This window comes from Thermobia domestica, chromosome 13 (genome assembly GCF_964235325.1).
Source record: "Thermobia domestica chromosome 13, izTheDome1.hap1.1, whole genome shotgun sequence".
NCBI classification, from domain to species: Eukaryota; Metazoa; Arthropoda; class Insecta; order Zygentoma; family Lepismatidae; genus Thermobia; species Thermobia domestica.
In genome coordinates this window covers 43,111,830-43,136,919 of record NC_137466.1, presented here as the reverse complement: position 1 = coordinate 43,136,919, position 25,090 = coordinate 43,111,830, and the positions used below count along the sequence as shown (strand labels likewise).

Sequence of the window (25,090 nt, the reverse complement as noted above, 5' to 3'; positions counted from 1 at the left end):
ATGAAACCTCTCTAAAGAGGACAGCCGTGGGGAATCAAAAATTGTCCGCTATAGAGAGGTGTCGCCTTACAGAGGTTTCAATATTTTCTTACGTAAATTAGTACACAATGTAATATGCAACTAGAAAAAATATGTTTGTATATTACCAAAATGTTACTGTACCTGCATTATCCTCCGCCATCCAATACTCCATACTCGAGGCCCCGGAAATAAAAAGTTATAATTCTCTCACTTTACACTTATCACTATTTACTACATTTTTGGGACAATATGCGCACCCACGGGCAAAATACTATTACATTTGTCTTTTGCTGGGTCAGAGATTCCAGCGGGACACTAGAATAAAATGTCATCCCAAACGGCGGGCAACTGTCCATCACTTTTGTGTCTAAAACAGATTAGGTGGGAATGGAATGCAAGCAAAGGACATGAAAGTGTTGTTAAACAGAGAAGCTTCATCTGGGTTGCTGAGCACAGTTGAGGAAGCAAAATGGTTACACATGTATGAATTACTAAAAATGTATTTTTACAGTACTTTTCAACTTGTTTCTAGAGAAAGTGTCTGTAATACAGAGGAAAATAATACCTATAAAAGACAGAAAAGACTGTCCGTGTCCGTACTAGTGTGTGCCCGCTTTAGAGAGATTTGCCTATATGTTTTTTTTTTTTTTTTTTTTTTTTTCCTATTACAGTGTGTGTGGATTACAAAATGTGTCCGTTACGGGAGATGTTCGCTTTATAGAGGCGTCTGTTAGTAGAGGTTTCACTGTATTTAACAAAACAGAACGTTTCGGCCTATAAGCTCTTCCGGCCAACTTCATAATTCCATTCTTAGAAGATATATATTCGTACGTTATATATATATATATATATATATATATATATAAAATGCTTGATGACAGAAAATTAAATGTCAATTTCTCGGATGCCGTGCTGATACTCGACAACTGATATACAAGTAACAGAATAATTTTTGACTTTCTTTCTTTCTTTTCAATAAGCAACACATAAAAAATGATGGATCTACTATTAAATCAGAGGTTAAGCATTCACCCAATAAGCGTGAGACTGGGATTTGATTCTTCGTCCGTACAGTCATCAGCAGGGCCCGGATCTTGTTGACAAGTCAACTTTTTTCTGTTACGCATAGCACAACGCAAATTCAAATAAAAACGTTATCCATCCACTCTAGGTTTTAAAAATATACTTTTTTAGGGTCAACTTTTGGTCACATTTTGCTATTTTGAAGTTTCAGGACATTTTTTAATATTCTAAGGTAACTTTTAGGTCTCTTATAGCCTTTTGATTCTTTTTCTTCTACATAACGAAATTTTAAAATGAACACTGTTTACAGATTTGAAAAACAGGAAGTTGAATGATCTTTTTCCTGCTTCTTGACTATTGGGGTGGAAAACTGCATTCCTAACAAGCTAATGAACACTAAGCTGTAGCTGGTTGACGACGGGTGGGGGGTTAGTAGGTAGCCAAAAAAAATTGGTTTGGATTGTTGACCATAAAGTACGTTATGCGATCACGTGAATAACTAGAAATAGATTAGAAGGCGTACAAAATTTTAAACTGGGCTTTTATCTATTATTCTCGTGTATACATGTCTACACTTGCGAATTGTTATTCTTTAAGCGTGCTTTCTAGTTTCAACTCAGGAGTGAATTGACGCTTTCAATACGTACAATGCCGTACAATGGACTGATTAATGGACACAAATGATCATTGGACTGCAATTAACTGAAACAAAACTTCTGGAAATGAGTGAGAAATGGTACTTAAAATCCAATAAATATTCAAAAAAAATGTCAATGTTTAACGAAATAAATGCTTAAAAAAACGCAAGTTTTAAAGTAATTTTTTTGTGAATTTTAGGGGTCATTTTACAGGAATTTTAGTGTCATTTTATAGGTTATTTTTTTAGAAAATTTTAGGTCAACAAGATCCGGACCGTGGTCATCAGATTATTTTTTTTTTCAACGTTTTTCTATACATATCAGTACTGTATAAAAATAAATTAACTTAAAGTATTATTATATGTTTCTATTATTACGATGACTTTGAATACAAAAAGACAATTAACAACCGCAAGTATCAAAAACAGTCATTAAGATACCAACTTTAATGTTTTCTCTCTCCAATTCCAAATAATCACACGCAAAATGCGAAGCATCATATCTAGAGATGGTTTCATTGTCAAGAATGACATCTTTTGATACCTCTAACGTGATATCTAAGCATATAGCGCACATTTTCGTATTCCTCGTCACATATATACAGGGTGGGCGGGAATTAATCCCCCTATTTATTTTCTTAAAATAACCTTTTATCCTTAATCAATTTTAATGTTCCTTGAAATGACAGAATTTTATTATATGGTATCTCATTACCGTCATTGCAGGTATTAGTGGCACCATGGTGCAACGTTTAATCTTGCGTAAGTGGGCTCAGCTTGCATTTCGATTATAGATGCATCTATATTAACTCTGGTGTTCATTTTTTCTACAATACCTGGATCATTCAATTTTGAATATCTATTCTTCTAAGTGTTCGGCTCAAGCTGCTCCATCATTTTACTTTCTGTTGAAAAGTCGAATTCTATGAACATAAAAGATGTCAAAGAACAAGATTTTTTTCAGATATTTCCTTGAATACATCCATAGTGTTGTATCTATGGATGAATACAACCATGTATGAAGTTTCTTTGTAAATGTAAGCATAAGTTACGTTCCACGATTATGCCGGCTAGGCTAAAGGAGATGGTGATGAGAAATGAATGAAATGCTCGAATAAATAAATAAATAAAAAAAAAAAAAAATTAAGGAAACGGTAGAAACTCAAGAAAATCCATGCACACGGTGTTAGTTTCCCACAAACCTCCCTTGGCGCGAGCTAGGATCGCACCAGAGGTGAACGTTATACAACTGAGCCACCGCCATCCCTACATGCAACAAATGTTTACCTGTATTGCAAAACTTCCTGGTGAGATTCATCTCCCTTACATTACTATTCCAGCAATTATCTGCCTTTATTTTTCTTTCTTTCAAATTGAACATAGTTTAATTCCAATATTACTTACCTCCATACCTAAGAAGTATTTAAATAGGTGAACCTAGCAAAAAAGTAGTTCAGAAATGTTTAAATGCAAATGAAAATCAGAAAAATTTACTCCGAAAATAAGGGGAGGAGTTAAAAATAAACAAAACCAGCACTCACAAACAAAATAATAATAATAATAATAATAATAATACTTATACTTTGTTTTGACAGTAATTAACTTACACTGAAATAAAATTAAGACATTTCTAGTAACCTCCTACATAGCATTCGATACGTTGTTTGTGAACAAACCTTAATACACTTTAAAACAGATACAGTACTAGCAGAAAAAAAAAAAAACTGTGAAGTAGAAGAAAACTTACTTTCACCACTTTTCCATCCTTAGTCATTACTTTTCCGACACTCCAATTCTCTGCTGATAAGTTCTCGACATTTGAAAGGGGTTTCACATTATTACTTTCACTGGAAACTAACTTAGACGTGGAAATCGTTGTTACCACGGGTGTCGGACCACTTGTACACACCACGGGTTCTTCTATGATTTTATAATTGTCAACTGCTTGTTGAAGACTAGAATTCTGAAGGGGTGATATAACAGACTCACTACACTGAAATGGAGGTATTTGATTGTTTTCCTTGTTTAAGGTTGACACTTTTGGATATGATGGTTCAGATTCCATTGATTGACAATCATTCATATTAGCACTCATACTGAACCTACTGCTATTAATAATATTTTCCATATTAGCATTAACACCAAACTTCCTAACGTCGTTAACTGCATTTTCCACACTGGCACTGACGTCAAACTCCCTAACCTTGTTAATTGTATTTTCCACACTAGCATTGACACAAAACTCCCTAACGTTATTAACTGTATTTTCACTTCTACACGATTTATTAACGGTACCTGGATTACTTGCTGTATTAATTACAACTTTAATAGGAGTTTCTACTCTGACTTCATCATCTCTACGCTTATTAAAATCATCGCTTGTTTTCATTCTTTTAACTGCTCTTTCAATCTTGCAATCATTTTCATTGCTTTCCGAGACAGCATGTTTTTTGTTCTGCAAAATATTTGCATTTTCAGATACTGTAGCTATCTCATTATTTTCAACTACGTCCAATGAACGTGTTCCGTAATATTCAAGCAATAGTCCCTCCACCTTCGTAAAGACCACATCCTGAAATAAAATATTACTTATTAGTAAGGCAAACTAAAAATAACTGTTAATTCTTTGTGACGATTACGAACCTACTTAAACAAATGAATCTATAAAAGTAATCCAAATTTTGATTATTTCTGTTCTTTTACGGAATAAAAACTATAAATAAGATATACGATAGTACACTTTTATAATTCATAATTAAGTTGATTTTGAGTTCAACGTCCCGTTCAGCAGCGAGGCTATATGAGAAGTGGACCTACGGATTAACGTGGAATCCGAACCACATGAGCTCCCGCCGGAATCGAACCCGGGCCTCCCATGCCAAAGGCGCGTACGCTAACCGCTTAGCCACGAATGAGCTCTATAATTCATAATTAATTATATATTAATTTTATTTTAATTGAGAATTATAAACTGAATTTCATAAAAGTGTATATTTTCCTTGTTAATAATAGTTAATATATAGTTAAATGTATTACATCTAGTTAAATAATGTGGTCAACTCGGAGATGGAAAACTAAAAGCTCGATTTAAAAAAAAGAAAAAAGAAAAAAAGAAAAAACGTGCAAGAGAATTCCTTAAATATGTAAAATTAAAACTAGATGGTTCTGAATTTAAATAAATCCTCTGTTCATATACAAGAAATAAATAAATAATGGTGTATATCATCCAGTAATGATACAGCTTTGTTTATCTCATTAACCTTAAGTAATCAAATTTATATTGTTTGTAATAGAAATAAAAAATATATACAATATTTGTTCCTTTTTAGTAAGTTGGTAACAAATTTTGTTGATTTTAATTTCAATCAAATTGTGTTGTAACAAAATAAGACTAAAAGATTAAAGACTGAACGTGCTTGAATAAACTTCCAAACTAAACTTTAATGTTAAAAGTTTTAAAATATCATAATAAAAGAAGACCGAAAGACTGAGTTATAGCTGAATTTTACTGAAAGACTGAGTTATAGCTGAATTTTAATAATTTAAAAACATTGTAATAAAATATTATTTTCAACTGATTATAGTTCCTTTGTATTTTCAATTCACATGAATTGTTATTTTAATTTTTGCACATTTTTCAGTTATTTTACCTTTACTGTATTTTCTACTTTGCAGCCATTTAAAATGTCCCTTCTTGGCCAAGTGATTAACACGTGTAGTATCGAAAAAAAAATGAAATCTTTACTTTACCATTCCACAATCATGTCTTTTATGTTTCTTTTATTAAAAAAACGGATAATGAGTGATAAAGATTACTATAAAAAAATTCGTAGAATGAAAATGGACGAGAAAAAGCAAGAGTACCAACAGAACCCATGGACACAATTATGTTCACCATGAATTCACTCGAATCAAACCAAAGAGCCCTAACACGAAAGGTGAACACTCCTCACATAATTAAGCCAGCAGTGCCCCTTACGTGGTCTCGGTTTCGATCATCTATCCTCCGATAAAAACTTATGAGTAATGGTTACTATTCTATTTCAAGCGGTAGATTTTGTCTCAGTCTCAGTGTTGAAACGGGATATTAAATTCAAATTCACCAAGCAATTAAATTCAGTATTTCGAAACAGTAATTAGAGAGTTTAGATACAAAATGTCGCCTGGCCAAAACCCTCACAGGCCAATATTTCGCCTGACTAGAACATCGCCGTTGAAAACCTCGCGTCTCAAAATCTCGCCTGGCCAAAACTTCGCGGTCCTAAATCTCACGACACAGAATCTCGCCTCGCCTAAATCGACAAACTTCGCATACGTGTTCAGGACCACAATACAAGAAAAACGTTCATCTGGAACTTTGACCGGAAACGCTTAATTACTGAGATATGGCTAATTAAAGCTAATTAGTAGAATTGATAGTGACGACACTAATTAGGCAACCGACAAACTTCACGTTTGTGTTAAGGACCTCATTACAAGAAAAAGTGTATCTGCAGCTTTGATCGGAAACGCTTAATTAAGGACACGGAGCTAATTAAAGTTAATTAGAGGAACAACCATTCCCGCTAATTATCTTTAATTAGTCCTTTCTCCATAATTAAGCGTTTCCGACCAAAGTCCAAAACAAACGTTTTACTTGCATTGAAGTCCTGAACACGTATGTTAAAGTTTAACGGTTGTTTTATTCAGTGCAGTCACTCAAGACATCAAATACAAGGATCTGAGATTGTGTGTTTATTTTATATGTACATGTCCATTCATTTTAAACCAGTCAATATTTTTACGCTTCTAATCTCTAAAATAAACATGTTACTTAAGTCTCTTATAATAATAATAATAATAATAATAATAATAATAATAATATTTGTAATATGGATTGCATATTGAGAAATTCATTGGGTAAATTTTGCCCAAGCGAGATATTGGTCCGGCCAGATTGTGGGCGGCGATGTTTCGGTCGTGAGATTTCGTCCGTATTCCTAAAAAGAGATTAGCAATTATTCTACACACGGGAACCGCTTAAGAAAAAACTCCAAGAACAGAAACTGGATCTGAAAACTGGAAAGACATTGACTAAAGAGAAGAAGAAGTAACACCGATTACTAATGAAGAAATAATTGGCAAATGTTTGACCTCGGGGAGAAACGGTTGAAATAACATGACTCTCAGTTGGTAGAAACAAAAGAGAGAAATAATAATAATAAGATTATTACCTGACATTTTATGAGAACTTTTGACTTATTTGTCTCAAGATTAATATCCATATCACTCGGTTCAACTCCAATGGATACTATCATGAATGGATACCTACTTTGTGGTATTTCAAAGTAATCGCCAACACGCTGTGATACAATCTGTTAAAAGTAAAAATAAACGTCAAATTAATCCAAAAGTGAAAACACTGAAAAGAATTGTGTTTCAAGTGTGAATATCCAGTCTTATTAAATTAAATAAACATACGAAAGTATAAAACTATCTATCACTTTGAAACAAAGAAAGTCGTTTCGCGTTTATGGTAACAACTTCGATCATTGGGCAGCAGTACATATGCACACACTAGAGTGTCATCGTCGATAATTACAAAGTGCTGTGTGTTGACTAACAAGACATATGGCTGTAGTGTATGTGAGTAGTCCTATAGCTTCTAAAGTCGCGACCTTTTGGGAGGGCTAAATTTGTGTCCTTTCCGATATTAGTTATAGTTATAGCCGACAGTGCATGAGAAAAGGTTTCCCTGCATCAATATGAGGAATCAACACAGCATACAATCACAACAAAACGGGCAAGCCTGCTGTTGCTGGGACCTCCAATAATGGGGATCTTACATATTAAAGGTCCAGGCGTTCCCTCGATATTGCGGAAAAAAAAAAAAGAGAGAGAGAGAGAGAGAAAGAAGTAAAATGTTCCTAGCGATATTAAATCGCGTAACTGCCCAAGATCGCATAACTTGCAAAGAAACAAAGACTCGAGTTTATATTTTGCGTCCTCCCACATTATGGAGAAGACGACGAACAGTTGAAAGCTTACGAACGCCACCTTTCACGGGATCACTGAAAATTTATAATGATTTTGAACAAATTATGGATTTATCTGTGATATATATATATATATATATATATATATATATATATATATAGGGTCGTTTACTATCAAACATGATTCCATAGGTCGTTCTAACCGTATATGTGAATTTTCTGAAAGTTTTCCACGTGTCTTTATGGTTGTTGGTAGTTACTTCTATAATGAAGAACTTCCTCTACACAGAGCACAAAATGGCTAAAGTCAATGCAACTTGTTACCATCACATGGAGCCCTTTGTCGTCTTGACATTCTATCCCTATACGGCAGCGCCAGATTTTGCGTTAAGGTATCCAGTCATACGCCAAAGTCAACGTTAACGTTAACGTACATGGTTCGGATGGCACGTAACTGGAATTCATGCAATCACTTTTTCGGATATTCCTGTAAAATTTCCTGATGTCTCCTCCACGAATCTTTGTAGATTTCCATTCACGAAATGATCTTGGGATGTCGACGGAAGTGCACACTTGATAGTCTATGCCAAAAAAAGAATGAAACTGTCTTGATTAATGTGTTCTTCAACCTAATCTTTAGTGGAAACGCTGATGCAGGGTAGTGTCTGACAAGATAGATTTCTACATCGAGCTCATCGCTGGCCTGACGGCGTTACGATATTTGTTATGAAGTACGAATGACCGACTTCGCTCTCATGAAATGAAATGACATTGCATAACAGCGATCTTTCGATCTTCATTCATGAGCTTTTCAAAAATAAAAATAAAAATAAAAATAAAATAAAATAAAATAAAATAAATAAATAAATGTGCGATGTGTTACCTGTAGTACCACGTTTCAATAAGATAAAATAGAATATGGATAGACACCGTTAAAGTCGCCATTATTGGTGAAGATGATAATGGATGGACTCGATATAATGGCTCTATCTATCTATTGTAAAAAAAAAAAAAAAAAAAAAAGCTTTCGTTCATGAGTTATCGTGCGGAGTAACGGACAGACGTTCTTGTAAGTCCATTGCGTGATTCTAATAAGAGGAATAATTAGTAAGTTTTGCTGAAGGGCAAAATTATAATGTTAATCCAATGTTGGGAGGCATTAAAGAAATTGCGTAAAACAAGAAGTAGCACAATGTATTCAGAACAATATTTACTGCAATCGATATAATGACTATTCAACATGTAAAGTGAAAGCCATATCCAGATGAAACCTTGTACTTAAGAGAAATGAAGATATTAGTGTCCACACCTAAACTGTATTTCAGTAAATAACCATTTTACTCAGGTAACAAACAAAAGAAAAACCTATACTATTGTACAGAGGTACAGACGTGTTCAAATTATTAGACTCAACATTCAGTTTCTGAATATTTTACTGTTCTTACAATATTACGTCAGAAAACGCGTTTGAACTCGGTCCAAATTACTGTTCTGTAACTCTGTTCTAATTTCTTGAGGTCATAGCACATGCTTTTCAATATTAATAAAACAAACGCATACGTGATATTCAAATATAAATAGTATACAGCGTGTGTATCTAAATCGGAAACGAAAAAATGAAAAAAAAATGAAATGAAATATTTGAGTGTTACGTCCCATGGTTATGTCGGTTAGGCTAAAGGAGACGGTGATGATGAGTAATGAATGAAATGGTGGAATGAAGAAAGTGGGAGGAAACGGGAAAACCCCGAGAAAACCCACGCACACGGTGTTTGTCCACCACAAAGTTCACTTGGCGGGGGCTGGGATCGAATCCGGGACCTTTTCCATTGCCAAAGCTACAAATAATCGCTATCATCATGCATAATATCCCATTGTAGCATCCTACCGAGTCTGGGTGTGTATATATACACACGATCTCTTTAAAGACTTCTTCCCATATCCTTTTATACTTTATCCTCTCAACTGTTTCCTTTTCTTAAAAAAAAAAAAAAAATATTTCTTTGTACTACAAGGATTTCTTAGATAAGCGTTCTTCTTTAGCTCTTTGTGTATGTTCACACCATATGACCTACATTTTAAAACCGTTCCTCGGACACAGGCATGGTTAAGTTCATTACTGATTTCCATTGCTTGGATTCTATTCCCCTGTCAATCCCACATGAGATGTTTCACACTTTGTTAAGTCTTCATCCTTGATGTGGTCCCCTAATAAATTTTTCTTTCATATGCAATCAGCTGTCATTCTAATACAGGTATTAAAATTTCTCCTATCCATCACCACTGGTTTTCCTTGCCACTGTATTTGTATTTTGTTGGTGTTTAATTGTTGAATTGATCAAAGATTCACTTTTCTCTTGGCGTATACATAGGTCACATTCTTCTGTACGTTTGTCCCAAGTATCCTGTTGCATTTGTACCTCTTCTTCGGTTTCTTATAAACCTTTGTATACAGTTTTATGTAACAAGTCAAGTTACAAGAAATAACATTAAAGTTATACAAGTTCTTTGTACATAACTTTATTTTGAATCATTAATGGTGTTCAATACATGCGTAATCTTCGTTTTTCAGCCCATTGATTTGAATCACGGGGTATTATGTTTCTGCTTTCGTAGAAATGAACTACAATTTTAATGATTTAATATTAATTTCTTCTTCAAATCTATTCAAATGCTCCTTACTTCGTGAAAATTAAAAAAAAAAAAAAAAATGTTATATGTAATTTTAATATTTAATTATTAAATTTAAAATAATATTTAATTTGTATTAAAAATGTAAATCCACTTCGGCAAAGCAATTTAAAGTAATATTAAATTTATTTAAAATATAAATTCATTTCGGAAAAACAATTACATCTATATAAAAATGCAATTCATTTCAGTGAAGCAATTTAAAATAATATTAAATTTATATAAAAATGTAAATATTCATTTCGGAAAAACAATTTAAAGTAATATTAAATTTATATAAAACTGCAAATTCTTTTTGAAAAAGCAATGGACATTTAACTAAACTTGAAGAAGAAATCGGTACAATCACCTGATTAAAATTCCAGTACATTTCAAAAGAAAACAGAAAAATAATTCTTCATACAAAATCAATGGACTGAAAGAAAGAAGGTATAGGTATAGGCGCACTGTTAGTATATTTACTATCCTCAAAAATATCATCATAGCATTAACAATATAGCAATGCTAATCAGTAACTTTAAAATTGATTCTCTAGTTTTATTCCGTAGCTTAATTCTATCTAATTTATTAATATATTCAAAAGATATAATATATGCACTTTAATGACATTACATTGTAATAAGCTAATGTGCTCAAATGTTGATAACAGTTCTGTTGAGTATCAAGTAGTACAGGTGTGTGTTACAATGTTAATAATGGACAAATAAATGTTTTTGGTTGAACATGCATAAGGAAAATCATGTTTGATCTGAAACAATATCTCCTTAACTAAGTTTAAATAACATGTACATAAACAGAACAGTCCTAAAGCAAATCACATAGTAGAGGTAACTTTATATACAAATCAAATTTCTTCTTCTAGCATAAAAAAAAAAAAAAAAAAAAAATCAGATGACATAAAGAAAGGTGTTTTAAAGAAGAAAAATCTCCTCTAGCTCTTTACCTGGTGGTATGGTTCCTAATATAGAGGTTACATTACCTCTTTGCACTGCCATACTTATTCTCTGAATTAGGAAGGTGCTTGCTCTATCATCACCAGATAATTGAGTGATGCGTTTACCTACTTCCTTTATAACTCTGAGACCTTCTTTGCTCCAGGATCCACTGAATTCAATGGCAATGGGCACAAATTGGTACTTCTCTGTTAGGTTACTGTATTTTCTTCTTTTTTCTGTTTCCTTTCGACTGGCTACATTGCCTGCTTGGAGTGAGGATGAAAGAAAACGTTGTCCGTTGCCATAGAAACCGCCGTTTCCAGGGCAACAGGTCGGTTAGCCAATTGTAAGAAAACGGTAAAAATAAAAAAAAAATAGTAAACGAAGAAGAGCAATGTAGAGGAGTCGCTAAAATTAATTCTCTTTAACGAGGGCGATTACGAAACATCACCTACTAATTGAAATCCTGATTATTTTCCAATAAAGTAAATTTCAATAAACTTTCTTATTATTGTTCGTCCCTTAATGCATACTCATCTCATGGTTAATTATCCCATATCGGACTCCCGAAGAAAACTCATCGAAACAACTTATTGACCGCGCCAATAGCGACTACTCTCAGTCATGACTCCGTTTTCTTTCATTCAGAAATAGAAAAGAAAGAGAAGAAAGTAGAAGGGTAAAAGAAGGAGGTAGGAAAAGGGGAGGAAAAGAAAGAGAAAGAAACAAATAGAGTATTTTATTAAGAAACAGATTACTGGATAATTCTGGAAATATAGTAAAAGGTCGGGAAAGTCGTTGAAAGACGAATCATTCTAAATGTTATTAACGACTACTCAATTTTGGAATGCTTCGGAATAGACACATGTTCCCTCATACCATCCAGACCTAGCTCCAGGCACCACGATCGTGGGGTTGCCCAGATCTAGACCCGGAAACGAGAAAATCGAAATCATTTTTTTTTTTTTTGTAATGTTATTCCAACCGGTAATTGATAACCATCCAGCATCTGAACTCTGTTCTCTAGGATCGACCACACATATGAATTAGCCAAGAAAGAAAAAAAATCAAACTTATAAACTCAATATAAATTTATGTATCGGATCAATAAGAGTTTCAACTTCCTGGAAGAAAGATGTCGTATTTAGGCTTATCCTGCTATTTTCGTTTCACTCCTAGAGCCGATTTAAACCATTAGTAGCGGTCCTTCATGACCTAGGTTATTTACCTTAACACATATATTAAAACATGACACATATATTATAGATGTTAATATGACAAATGATATCACTAAAATTACTTAAATTAAATCTATCATGCATTCACTCGCTCACTCACTCAGGACAGTGTATATATGTTTAAAGGAAACCAACTAACTACAAAGATACAAATAATTTATTACATCCATAGTGGAAAAAAAAAAGAAATAATTATAAAGAAAATATTAAAAGCACAAGTTCTTGGTTATATATCAATAGAATACATAAAGTTATACTTTAGTAAATCTTTATATGTTCAATCATATTGACAAATGGAAAGAAAAAAAAATAATTACATGTATCATATCTTAGGCATGCTAAAGCAAAATTATGATTTGCGACATACGCAAAGGAGACACTTATTTCACTTAAAAAAAAATATGGACAAAGAGGAAAGAAAAGAAAAAAAAACTTTTAGGTGTACTAGAACTTATGAGTCTCTACCTCACATTGAGCAATAAAATATTAATAATTCTGAGCGTTCAAATCACAAATCACGCACTACTCGTAGTGTCCAAAAACATTTCGCTCCATTTAACTTAGTTTGTGTTTATATATATATATATATATATATATATATATATATATATATATATATATATGACTATTGGTTTATAAAACCATTCATCAACTATATTTAGTTTGTAACTCTTAGCAGTTTATATCTGCACTCGCACATTGCGACGTTTATACCCATCTAGGGATTTTGAAAATCACTTTCCGCCAGAGGATGCTTCTCCTCTTAGTCAGTCCATTTCCAAACTTATTAATTGGATAATTTCAAGTTATTTGTTCAACACTGGGACACGTCATGAGACCTTTCCTTTATCCAGGGTCACTTTTGTATATATGTATACATGGTTCGGATTTAAAACGATCTTCCACAGGTGTACGGAGTATGATGGTTTAAATTGAGGATAAAAAAAAAACACTGGTCAAGTCACAGGATACATATGCAGGTGAGAAGGATTAAAGGTACACTTTCCACAATGGTTTTAGGTTGGTAGTTCAGGGATAATATTCATTATGATGTGGGTTACGTTTAGACCTGCCGTTACTTCTCAATACATGCCATTAAATAATTACATAGGTTATCATTTACATCTATTCAGAAGAAAAGAAAAATTACTTGAGTGCACGGCGGTATTCTTGACAAAATCTATATTCTTATATTCGTCGGAAAAATTACTGGTAAACTATAGCAACCAATACACGTTTGGGGGGACAGACACGAGCGCTCTTACATATATCCATATAATACATTTAATATCATACTTTTACTTTAAAATCATATTCACATACTAAGTACATGTACATTTCGACGTATTCATTTATCTCTCTCTATATATATATATATTTAATAATCGCGCACACATTTTAAGTAATAACCCCAACAATAATTTTAGAAAATGTTGCAAACATTGTACAGGAAAACAAATGACTTCCGACATTACATATAGAAAAGAATTGAATTTTTTATCTGATACCGCGCGTCTATAAATTTTAACTTTCATATATTCAATTAGTGCTTAAATAATTTAAAAACAAACTTTGTGAGGCAGGCACGTAACACAGAACATTCCTAAAGATATAACTAGATAACCTAAAATACAATTTCTGGGCCCAGGTTAACTACAAGATAAACGAAAACCAAAACAGAAAGGAAAGTGACCAATGGATTAAAAAAAAAACTTAAAAGGACGACGGTGAAAGAACGTAATTAAAGTGTCGTCAAATACGAAGTCTTTATTCATTTCGGCGATAGGTCAAAATGTGATGGAGGACCCAATCATTATCTACTTTATCCATGAATCGTGTCTTGCAACGTCTCAGCTGGTAATTTCAGATCAGAGTTGTACGTTAAATAAATCGTAAGCGACAAGTTCAACATCTGGGGGGGGGGGGGGAAGGTTGAAAAATTAAAAAAAAAAAACTCTAGAGAAGAAGTAGAAGGAGTATAGGTAAAAAGAGAGGAGACAGAACACTACAACTACGAAAGATAAGGGGTCGAATTTACGTATACAACATACTATAACCAAATATTCTCTTTTATGCCAAAAAGGGTTCGGCTTACCAAATAAATAGCCGAAAAAAGATGTCTGCAAAGTTGAGACAAGTCTGTGTCCTCGATGGGATTTTCGGAAAGACGAAGGCTTTAGGGAAATCCCACCACTCACCGTATCCGGTCAACACCCTTGCAGATCCCGGAATCCTCCGGAAGGTTAGAGAAGGCGCTAATTTAGAATTTCAAAAGGAAAAAAAAAAATCATCCGACCTCTCAGAAACTAAAAGATTCCAGAATAGTAACGAAACTAGAGTAATAGCTAAGATATCCCTAATGAGAATTTGCCAAAATAAAAAAAAATTATTAAACTGAATTTTGGATCGGTGATTTCTATTGCCAAACTTCACCGATAGCTCCCCTTCGCAGAATGCGCTAAATTCTGAGGCATCGATTAATTTCCATCACTATCTAGTTTGGAAACTAAGAAAAGAGAACGAAAATATTCAAGGGGGGAGGGGTCGATGCCCGGGTACGGTAAAATAAATTTCAATAACTAATTGTTTTGATTCTGTAACCCTGTCAGAGCTGTCGCCTTCATGAATATTGTAAGCTAGCCCGAGTAGGTAACTGAAGAAAGAAAAAAAATCTCACGGAGCAGGATATTCTATTTTAAAACCGACCGAAAAATATAATTCACTACAGCCCCGTTCTACAGCTAATTTTGTCTTTTGCATAATTGATTATTAAATATGTCCAGTCAGCGATTATATGATGCTACCCATGCTATCAGATGATATTACTATGGTTGATAATTACTATAACACATCAAACTACAAAGTATTACCATAGTCCGACTATATATCGCCCTCCGGTCCGCGTGATATTCCGGTGCAGGGGTCAGAACCTGAGATGCTTGTAGCTATACGTATCTATTCAATATATATATATCAACACGTGGCGAAGTATGCACTGGGCTACTATATATTTAACTATATGGGTGTCCTATCTTCTATATTCATCTACTACAATATTCATATACTTCATATTCATATTCATATTAATATTCATATAATATTCATATCATCTTTTTCATTTACTACGACGCTATATTTTACAAACACCCTGTCTCCTCTATCTACGCCCAGCCTATATACACATTTCATCATAATACTTTAAAATCTATAGTCACTACAAACATTTCCCATTCCGATCACTGCACGACAACCTCACTCGAACTCAAGACTCTTTCACCACACACACAATACTATGTAATACCTGGTAGCTTTATTAAGAAAGAAAAAAAATCATACGTATGTTCACTGGAAAAATAGAATTATCTGCGATAATATTTAATGTTTATGAAATTCTGACAACAATGAAATTATTCTGCAGCCACAAAAAAAAAAAAAAAAATGAACATTTAATATAATTTCAAAGCGAAGAACTAGCATCATATCGCCCGACTTCTGTTAAGAAATTACGTATTGTTTATTTACTTAAATATTTCGATTTCTAGACTAAGCAGAATGTTGTAATTTTCAGGAAATATTAATTTTGGGTCACTTAACCTAACTGTACATCCATATGGGCTGGGAATTATACCTTCTAGGTTTTATTTCGAAAAGAAAGGTCAATTCCATGGAAACTAAATCACTAAGAACATCGACATAAGAATGACGGTTAGTACTTACTTTTGACACTAGGGGCTAGCGACGATATGATCAACCCTTGAACCACTGAATGTGACCTTGTACACGGAATTATTGTACTATATTACGTTCACTTTCAAATATTGTTTATAAGTTCATTTAATGACGGAATAATAAAAAAAAATTATCGCATAGTAAATACTACACTGTCCATATTTAATTATCTCACACACTCTTTCATCACTTAACTACCACAATTACTACTACTAGAAAATGTTTACTACATTACGAACACATACATGCCACATCCATACTACACACTACATTAATACATGTTATACTAATAAATATACACAGACAACATTCAGATTTTACCATTTTAAATCGGCTCTATGAAAGGTAACGAAAGGAAAGGGAAAGAAAAGAACAGGGCCAACTGGCCCTTGTATTCACTAAATCACATTCTTAACTCAACCTGTTTAATCAATGCCCCCGAGGGGACGTATCAAAGTGTTGACTAACAATAGGACCCCTGCCCTGAAGGGGCAGGAACCCGGAACAAACTACATGTTCAACTCATCCCGCTGGAAGCTGTACTCCCAATTTGGGAGTAGACAGGAGCCCTCTTGAAACTTTACACGTGCATTATGATTACTATCCTAACTACAAAGAAATTAAATACCGCCATGTTACTAATAAATAAATACAAAAAGAAATCACATTCACTACATACACGAAAACAAACGGCAGTGAGGCAGGCCTTACGTACCTCGAAAAGAAATAGTTTTTAGGATAAGAATATTTTAAGGGAGAAAACACTACTCCTCCGAAACTGTTTGTGGATCCCTAAGAACAACTCGCAAACTGATGCACTTCGCAGAACCTGTCCATCACTAACTATATCTGCATAACATGGCGTCACCGAGTTATGCTTCCTATTTTAGTTCTTCAGTCCGGTTTATTACTATGAGAATCTAGCAAATTATGGCTCCGCGGCTTCCTGGATGATAGTTATTCAACTATTATATTATTTTTACCTTTTACTGCAGCTTTTCTAGCTCCTTTCTACCTTTCTGAGCTGGAAGATCCGAGTCTGGCTGTTGTCAGCAAAATTTTCAGGCATGGAATGGAATAATCGCGCTCTAATATCATAGCGTGGGTGAATCCTCCAATCAAAACAAAGCATTTTTGGCGGTGGGGCTTTGAAACGAATAAAATTTGGTAAAATATGGATTAAACTAGATTTCAGAAGGACCTAGGTATCTAAAAGAGAGGTGAAGGGTGGTCCTGAAAATTCTGTCGAATTTTAGATTGGTTATTTGATCTGAAAAGTTCCGTCCAATAGTGGAGCTATGTTTTCAGATCGCACTGACACCGTAAGAATTGTAATAATCCATTTACATATCCATATACAAGACTTATAACTAATTTAATATATAAATAAAGATATTGATTCCCAAAACTATAATTCCTAATAAACTTTTTACAGTCTTCCATGTTAATTTGAAATAGAATAACAAACAATATTACGAATTATATGAACAGCCAGAAATTTTTTGTTAAACGTCAAGTACAGTCGGTGCAAAAAAATTTCGGGCACCCTCCTATTAAAAACATCATCACATTAGACTGTAATGCCATATTACAAGGAGAAAGGAAGGTTGGAAGGAGCGAAAATATCTGTGCATGTAAAATCCCAAATCAATGATTTGCCTCTCTTCCAAGGTATTAAGGTCATCCCATCTGGTCTTTTATCATCCGTTCTACTACATCCATTTGGCTCCCTTATTGCCGGTATACCTGCTGAAATGAGTGCTCTCATTATAATGTCATTGACATTTGAGTGTCGGGGATATCTACCTGTACTTTTTATGTAAGACAGTCCATGCAGTCCTTTTTTATCTACTGGATTCCTACATGCCTGACATTTATGAGGTTCACATATATTTGCTCCCAACCGTAACGCAACAGCTATTCGAAAACTCTCATTACTGAGATGAAGGGAATTTCCATTAAACGTAGTAATTCTGTCTCTGATATACACTACCACGTTTCGGAGTGTCGGGAGCCTCTTCTTCAATTGCGTAACAATTTAGTTTAGTATCAATATATCCCTTTGAGTCCTAGTTGCATTACCATATTTCAAAACTGGGGGAAATATGTACATTACAATAAAATATGTTTACATGTAAATGCCAAGAGAACACAACGGCAAAACTTTCTTTCTTTTTTTTTAACATCAACCACAACATATCACACTCTCGGTACTGGTCTAGTAGTAGCATGTGCGCTTATCTTATCTAGCCTTCCAGCTGAAAAGGAACGCTAAACTTTTCAATAAATAAATGAGCAACACACAACAAGCCACAGTGCCCTTACAGCATTACAATGGATTATGATTTTCTTCTTGTTTATTCGTTTTGTAATATTGTCCATCAGTGTCAGTAATAGATAAATATGGGAGCTTGCAATACATGTCATCAACATTAATAAACAAACAGGAAGCACTTTTAGCCATGACTTAACGATATGTAAGATAATGAAACATACCTTCTCAAGCTGTTTGATCTGTACTGGCCGTTTGTTTACGAAGATTACCATACAGTCAGATGATGATTGAGACACTTCTGAAATATTAGCTTCCTTTTTTGGAATAAATAGTGTTATCTTCATCTATAAGAAAAAATAAATATCATAATTAAAACTAGTGTCTTTTTCTTTGCAATAATAACTACAATTAGTAATAAGAATAAATGATCCATGTGAGTACTACAAGACAGAAGGTACAGAAAATACTCATTGGAAAAGACATGTTTTAATGCTATAATATAATATAAACTCAAGACACTCCCTTTTTCATCCTTCTATTCGTTTATGTTCATTCCAAAAGAATGTGAATAACGTCTGTTAATATATATATAGGGTGAGTCAAAAGTCCTTGGATACCTGCATAAGTTTGAAAATCGACCGGAAAAGTAAAAAGTGATGATGGGAACAGAGGTTTGATGAGGGGCCGCAACTTTTGGAGTGTATGTCATTCATAGCCTCCATCTTGAAATCCGCCATTTTAGATTCAAGTCACTTTTTCTTTTAAATGGGAAGGGGGTGTATGACAGATCAAATAACATTAGCTTGAGCTCAGGAATTTAGTGGTGTAATTTTTTTTTCTATCTTGTAGAGCTTAGAAGTTATTAATGTTCAAAGGTGGGAAATTACCTTGATACTGAATGCTACAGCACATGTTCTATGTGTTGTCCATCAAGTGCAATGCCGCCTCAACCACTCTGACTGCACACGGAGGAGAATGTCTCCTGAAATTTGGTCACAGACTTGTTGGATGCGTTCCTCCAGGTGTCTCAAATCACGGATTGTCTCAGCATACACTATCTTCTTGAGATGTCCCCATAGATAAAAATCAAGAGGCATTAAGTCAGGGGATCTGGGCGGCCACTCCACGAGACCACGGCGACCAATCCACTTCTCTGGCAATTGTTCATCCAACCATTCACGGACACCAAGTCCATAGTGTGGAGGGGCTCCATCGTGCTGAAAATAAGATGGGAAAATGCCGTCAGCGTTCAGTGTGGCAGGGAACACAAGGTCATGCAGCAGCACCAGATACAGTGGTGCAGTTAAGATGTTGTAAATGAAAAAATGGCCCAATGATGCGGGTGTCCCATATGCCACACCACACCATCACCTTCCCTGGACTATGTTCTCGACTCGGATCAACCCAGTTCGGATTTGCGTCACACCAGTATCGACAATTATGTCGATTAACCTCCCCGTTCAAAGTGAAATACGCCTCGTCGCTGAAGAGTATGCCCTTGGCAAAACGCAGAATCCAGTTCGTGTTGTTCAGTAGCCCACATGCAGAACTCCAACCGGCGATCAGGGTCATCCTCGTTCAGTTTATGTTGCATGTGCAACTTGTAAGGATGCCACTGATTGGCGTGCAATATCCGGACAACGGAGGATTGGCTTATTGCACATGCTAGGGACACACGACGGGTACTTCGTTTAGGACTTTTCACAAACGACGCAATAACCGCCGTTGCAGTTTCCAATTGGTGGCAGTCTTTGGTCACCCGCTACGTGCCCTATCTTGAACAGAGCCCATCTCCCGGAATTTGGTGATCACATGAGCCACCGTGCTGTGCGATACCGGTTCTCTGTCTGGGTGCCGTCTGTTGTAGTCAGCTGCTATTGTTCGGTAGCTGCGTTCCCCTGATATAAGGATGATTTCGATCTTCTGTTCACGTGTCAGACCCATTTTAAATCACCTGGAACCAAGAGAGAACTGGGTCAGTATCAAGGTAATTTCCCACCTTTGAACATTAATAACTTCTAAGCTCTACAAGATAGAAAAAAAAATTACACCACTAAATTCCTGAGCTCAAGCTAGTGTTATTTGATGTGTCATACACCCCTTCCCATTAAAAAAAAAAAAAAAAATGACTTGAATCCAAAATTGCGGATTTCAAGATGGCGGCCATGAATGATATATACTCCAAAAGTAGCAACCCCTCATTAAACCTCTGTTCCCATCATCACTTTTTACTTTTCCCGTCGATTTTCAAACTTATGCAGGTGTCCAAGGACTTTTGACTCACCCTATATATATATATAACGAACTATTATAATTTTGATATTTACAAAAGGGGCTTCTTTAAAGAAGGCATAAAGGAACTTTGAACCCAGTAAGAAGGAGACAGCACAAGTGGAGAACGAAAGAAAACTCGGATCATTACACCAAAAAACCCTTTGGTGTGTTCATTTTAAAAGTGAATTCAGTGTAAGAGTATATCTTTCATAGTAATTTATTTTACAGTGCAGGAATGTTACCGGTAATGTGATTCTCCAAGCAATGTAAAATTCCTTAAGAAGTCGTACTAAAGAAAGTGATAAACCGATCGCTGGGACCTCTAAGGTGAAAATTACGGGTGCTTAGATGATTACAAACATAATTCATGTTCGATTTGATTTGATTTAAGTGTAGCGTCCCTTTTAGCAGCAAGGCTATGGAGATGTGGAGCTACAGCTTAACGTGGGATTCAAATCACATGAGTTCCAACCGGGAAACGAACCCGGGTCTCCCACGCCAACCGCTTAGTCACGAGGGAGTTCAATTAATATTCGATATAAAGCCTATAAGATCATGGAGTGATTACAAGAACAACCATTTTCTAACAAAAACTGAGAAAGTATTATATTCTCATTGCTGAATACGAAGAAAAGAACTTGAATTCAGTTAAGATATAAGCTACATAGGAAATGAATTTACTTCTAGTATTTATACTTTTACCCTTTTTCTTAGTTACCAATGGTGGAAATAACGTGTTATAACATAAATGACTCCACCTTGTATCGTGTTTAGACTAGTACTGTTACTTTTGTTCAATAAGAAAAAAACAAAAACTAAATAATTCTGGCCCCTTAACAAAACAATTAGGTATTGATCGCAACATACGGCAAAGACAGATTTTATTGTAGTTTAAAATTACAACCATCACACCAGCGAGGTATTCACTAGCTTCAGCATTTAGGCGATATTATTCTGAAATTTATTGCTGTGTGCATCAAAAGTACGTTTTCTGTTTTAAATATATATATAATATATATATATATATATATATATATATATATATATATATATAGATAGATAGATAGATAGATAGATAGATAGATAGATAGATAGATAGATAGATAATCTGGTGTAGTAAAAAGTAATCCATTATTTTGGCATGACATTGAAGGCTTGACTTACCATAGTTAGAATGATCCGATTTAGGTCACATATGCGCCGTTTTGTTCGATAACGTGTTGCCATTTGGAAGGTAATATCAAGATGCCTCTCTCATAGAAGCCCTTGTTCCTAGTGGCAAAAAAGTGAGACAGTCGATTTTCACAAGCCTCTCTTGAAGCGACTTTTTCACCAGCAAACGTGTTCGCCATGGATAGGAACAGATGGTAATTACTCGGTGCCAGGTCCGGATTACAAGGTGGATGCATAAGAACCTCCCAACTAAGCTCCCGGAGCTTCTGGCGAATCACTATCGATGTGTGTGGCCTGGCGTTGTCCTGGTAGAACACAATGCCTCTCCTATTGGCCAAAGCTGGCCGCTTCTGGGCGATTGCTGCCTTCAGACGGTCCAATAGTTGACAGTACAGTTCCGAGTTAAGGATTTGACCGTAGGGGAGCAGCTCATAGTAAATAATTCCCTACCAATCCCACCAAACACACAGCAAAACCTTCCTGGTCGTCAATCCTGGCTTGGGGACCGTTTGCGCCGGCTCACCGCGCTTCGACCACGACTCTTTCAGCGTGTCGTTGTCGTAAGTGATCGCTAGTCATCACTTTTCATCGCTAGTCACCAACCGCTTCAGAAATGAGTCGATTTTGTTGCGATTGAGCAGCGATTCGCAGATGAAAATTCGGTCCATGAGTTTTTTTTTTTTTTTTTTTTTTTTTTTTTTTTTTTTTTTTTTTTTTTTTTTTTTGTAACTCGTGTGGCACCCATACATCAAGCTTTTTTTGTATCCAGTCTTATGCAAATGGTTCCACACGATTTTTTGTGCAATGTTTAGCTCTTGGGCAATCGACACAGTGCTTACATGACGGTCGGACGGGACAATGTCCATGATTTTATCGACATTTTCGACACTTGGCCTTCCAGTGCGTAGTGCATCTTTGACGTCAAAATTACGGAATGGAATCGACGAAACCACCATAAAAACTATTAACATTTGCAGCCGCCTGGCTTGCGTTTTCGCCTTTATCGAATAAAAACTGTAAAATATAGCGTATTTTCTCTTTGCTAGTGTCCATTTTGACTCGAGCTCATACAACACTGAGTCCACTCATCAAAATTATCTGAACAGTGTTTGTAGTACACAATCTCATCTTTTGAACGCCATCTCGTTGAACCCGATCGGACTTATACAACGAGATACAGATCACTGAAGCCATCTATTGGCAAAATAATGGATTACTTTTTACTACACCAGATATATATACTGTTTTAAAGTTTATATATTTACAACTCTATAATCTAAAAAAGAAACGTGTAACTATCTGGATTTTTGGTCTGCTTGATCTGCCTGGACTATTAAATATAATAATAATAATCCACACTAACATTTTTGGATATTATTATTATTAGTAGTAACAAATTGTTAGAGCCTATCCTTATTCTAACAATTAAAACATTCTGAATTTTACCAAGTGCCACTTGTAAGGTGAGAAATAGACAACAGATGATTTCTTTGAGTAGTTTGAAGCTTATTCGAATTTCTGTTTCTGACAGGCTGCTTTGCGGTTGGTACTTTACCCTGGTATGTTACTTAGAAACTTCAAGCACAGAAAAAGTGGCAAAGAGATCTAAATCACCTTACCATGAATAACAATCTTCTAATCCATGAAAGTATTACTATAAACATTTATAGACGTTTTGTGTATGTCTTATATCATGCGGATATCTTCATCGAACCCTTGTGTCTAAAACAAGTCTTGCGGGTTTTAATAAATACAAATAAATTTGTAACTTAACGTCCCAGAGTTACCCTTAAGACTACAGACAATGATCAATAAAAAAGAATGATGATGAAATTGGTAGAATGAGAATATGGGAGGAAACAGAACCCCACACTCTCCCGTCGTGGAACGTAACCCAGGGACCTTTCACCACTGATTCACCGTAGAAGATTTTACTTTATTTTAACCTCTAGAAACAGGTTCTGTTTAGCATGGATACGAGTTGTGACATCCATATACCTTCAAGTTCAACGCCGTGATGATTTGCTTAAGCTACATATTTGCCTATTTGTCAATCAGTATGTAGTTATTTTAATAATATTTATTTACCTCATCACTAAACCAGGTCAGTTCATGTAACTGTGTTGTTACAGTATGTCCAAATGCTTGCATTATTCCTTGCTTTATTGTCGTAACTGCAGACTTCTGCCAAATTAAGCATTTGTTATGACAGAAAGAAACTCTTAATTGAGGATGTATGATGCCATAACATTTAATAAGATGTTCAACTTTTTTAAGTTCTTCTGCCATTTTCTTTGTAGAGCTGCAAAACTGTTTTCTTACTGGCAAGTTCCGGAATATATTGCTGACTGAGATTGTGGTTCCTGAAACAAAGTTTCAATAAAGATATACTGGTAACGTATGGCACAATGGAATAAATATTTAGCAATTTTCTAATATATTGGGAGCAAATTAAATATATCTATGCGTTACATCTAAGTATTCGCTAATTTTCTATAATACACTAATTCAGATTTAATATTAAATGAAGTACAACAATTAGTTTTCCTGAATCAGACAATTCAAATTACACTTATAATTAGTTTTATTTTGGAGAACAATTTAATACTAGCCAGAGATATAATATGAATAAATCCAGACAACGTGAGGTGAATAGGTGCTTATAGAAAACGATGCGCTGACTACTATAACGAAGTTCACAGAATGAGCGTTAGAATCTTTGTACACATGTGATGACTCTGTAACAATCTTATATTGTATTTATTATGGTTTTCTATGAAGACATTTACCTCTTACGTGTCTGAGATTGAGTAAGGTAGTGGCCAATGCATTCTTCAAAAAGCTGGAAAGACAATGATCTACCAATTGTAGAATTTTGTACTGACACTGAGTGTTAATGTTTCAACACAGTTAACAATAAAATCTTCCCCCTGTTGAACCCGGTCATCAGTACCACAGCAAAGAAAACGACACACAAACATCCAGATAACCCTCAGCCAATCAATACCACGGACTACGGAACATAGCCAGCCAATCACAGCTCCAGTTTTTCAGATTGAACCAGCCAATCAGGAACCAGCATTTTCAGCCAATCAGAAACCAGCATTTTCGCCAGCCCA

The 25,090-nt window shown here is 34.9% G+C and overlaps 1 protein-coding gene across 7 annotated transcripts in view; it reads right to left on the bottom strand.

The window, feature by feature from the left end:
- LOC145668121 (PMS1 protein homolog 1-like) overlaps positions 1 to 25,090 on the bottom strand; it is a 174,384-nt gene that overhangs the window by 118,546 nt on the left and 30,748 nt on the right. For all 7 annotated transcript variants that reach the window (XR_014127973.1, XR_014127974.1, XM_081735667.1 and 4 more), the window contains 4 exons: positions 24,060 to 24,334; positions 18,746 to 18,868; positions 6,895 to 7,035; positions 3,429 to 4,253 (listed from right to left, as the gene is read on the bottom strand). Coding sequence is in view for 5 of the 7 variants with exons in the window: in XM_081735667.1 (XP_081591793.1) it covers positions 3,429 to 4,253; positions 6,895 to 7,035; positions 18,746 to 18,868; positions 24,060 to 24,334 (1,364 nt within the window). In the remaining 2 variants the exon portion in view is untranslated. The remainder of the gene's footprint in view (positions 1 to 3,428; positions 4,254 to 6,894; positions 7,036 to 18,745; positions 18,869 to 24,059; positions 24,335 to 25,090) is intronic.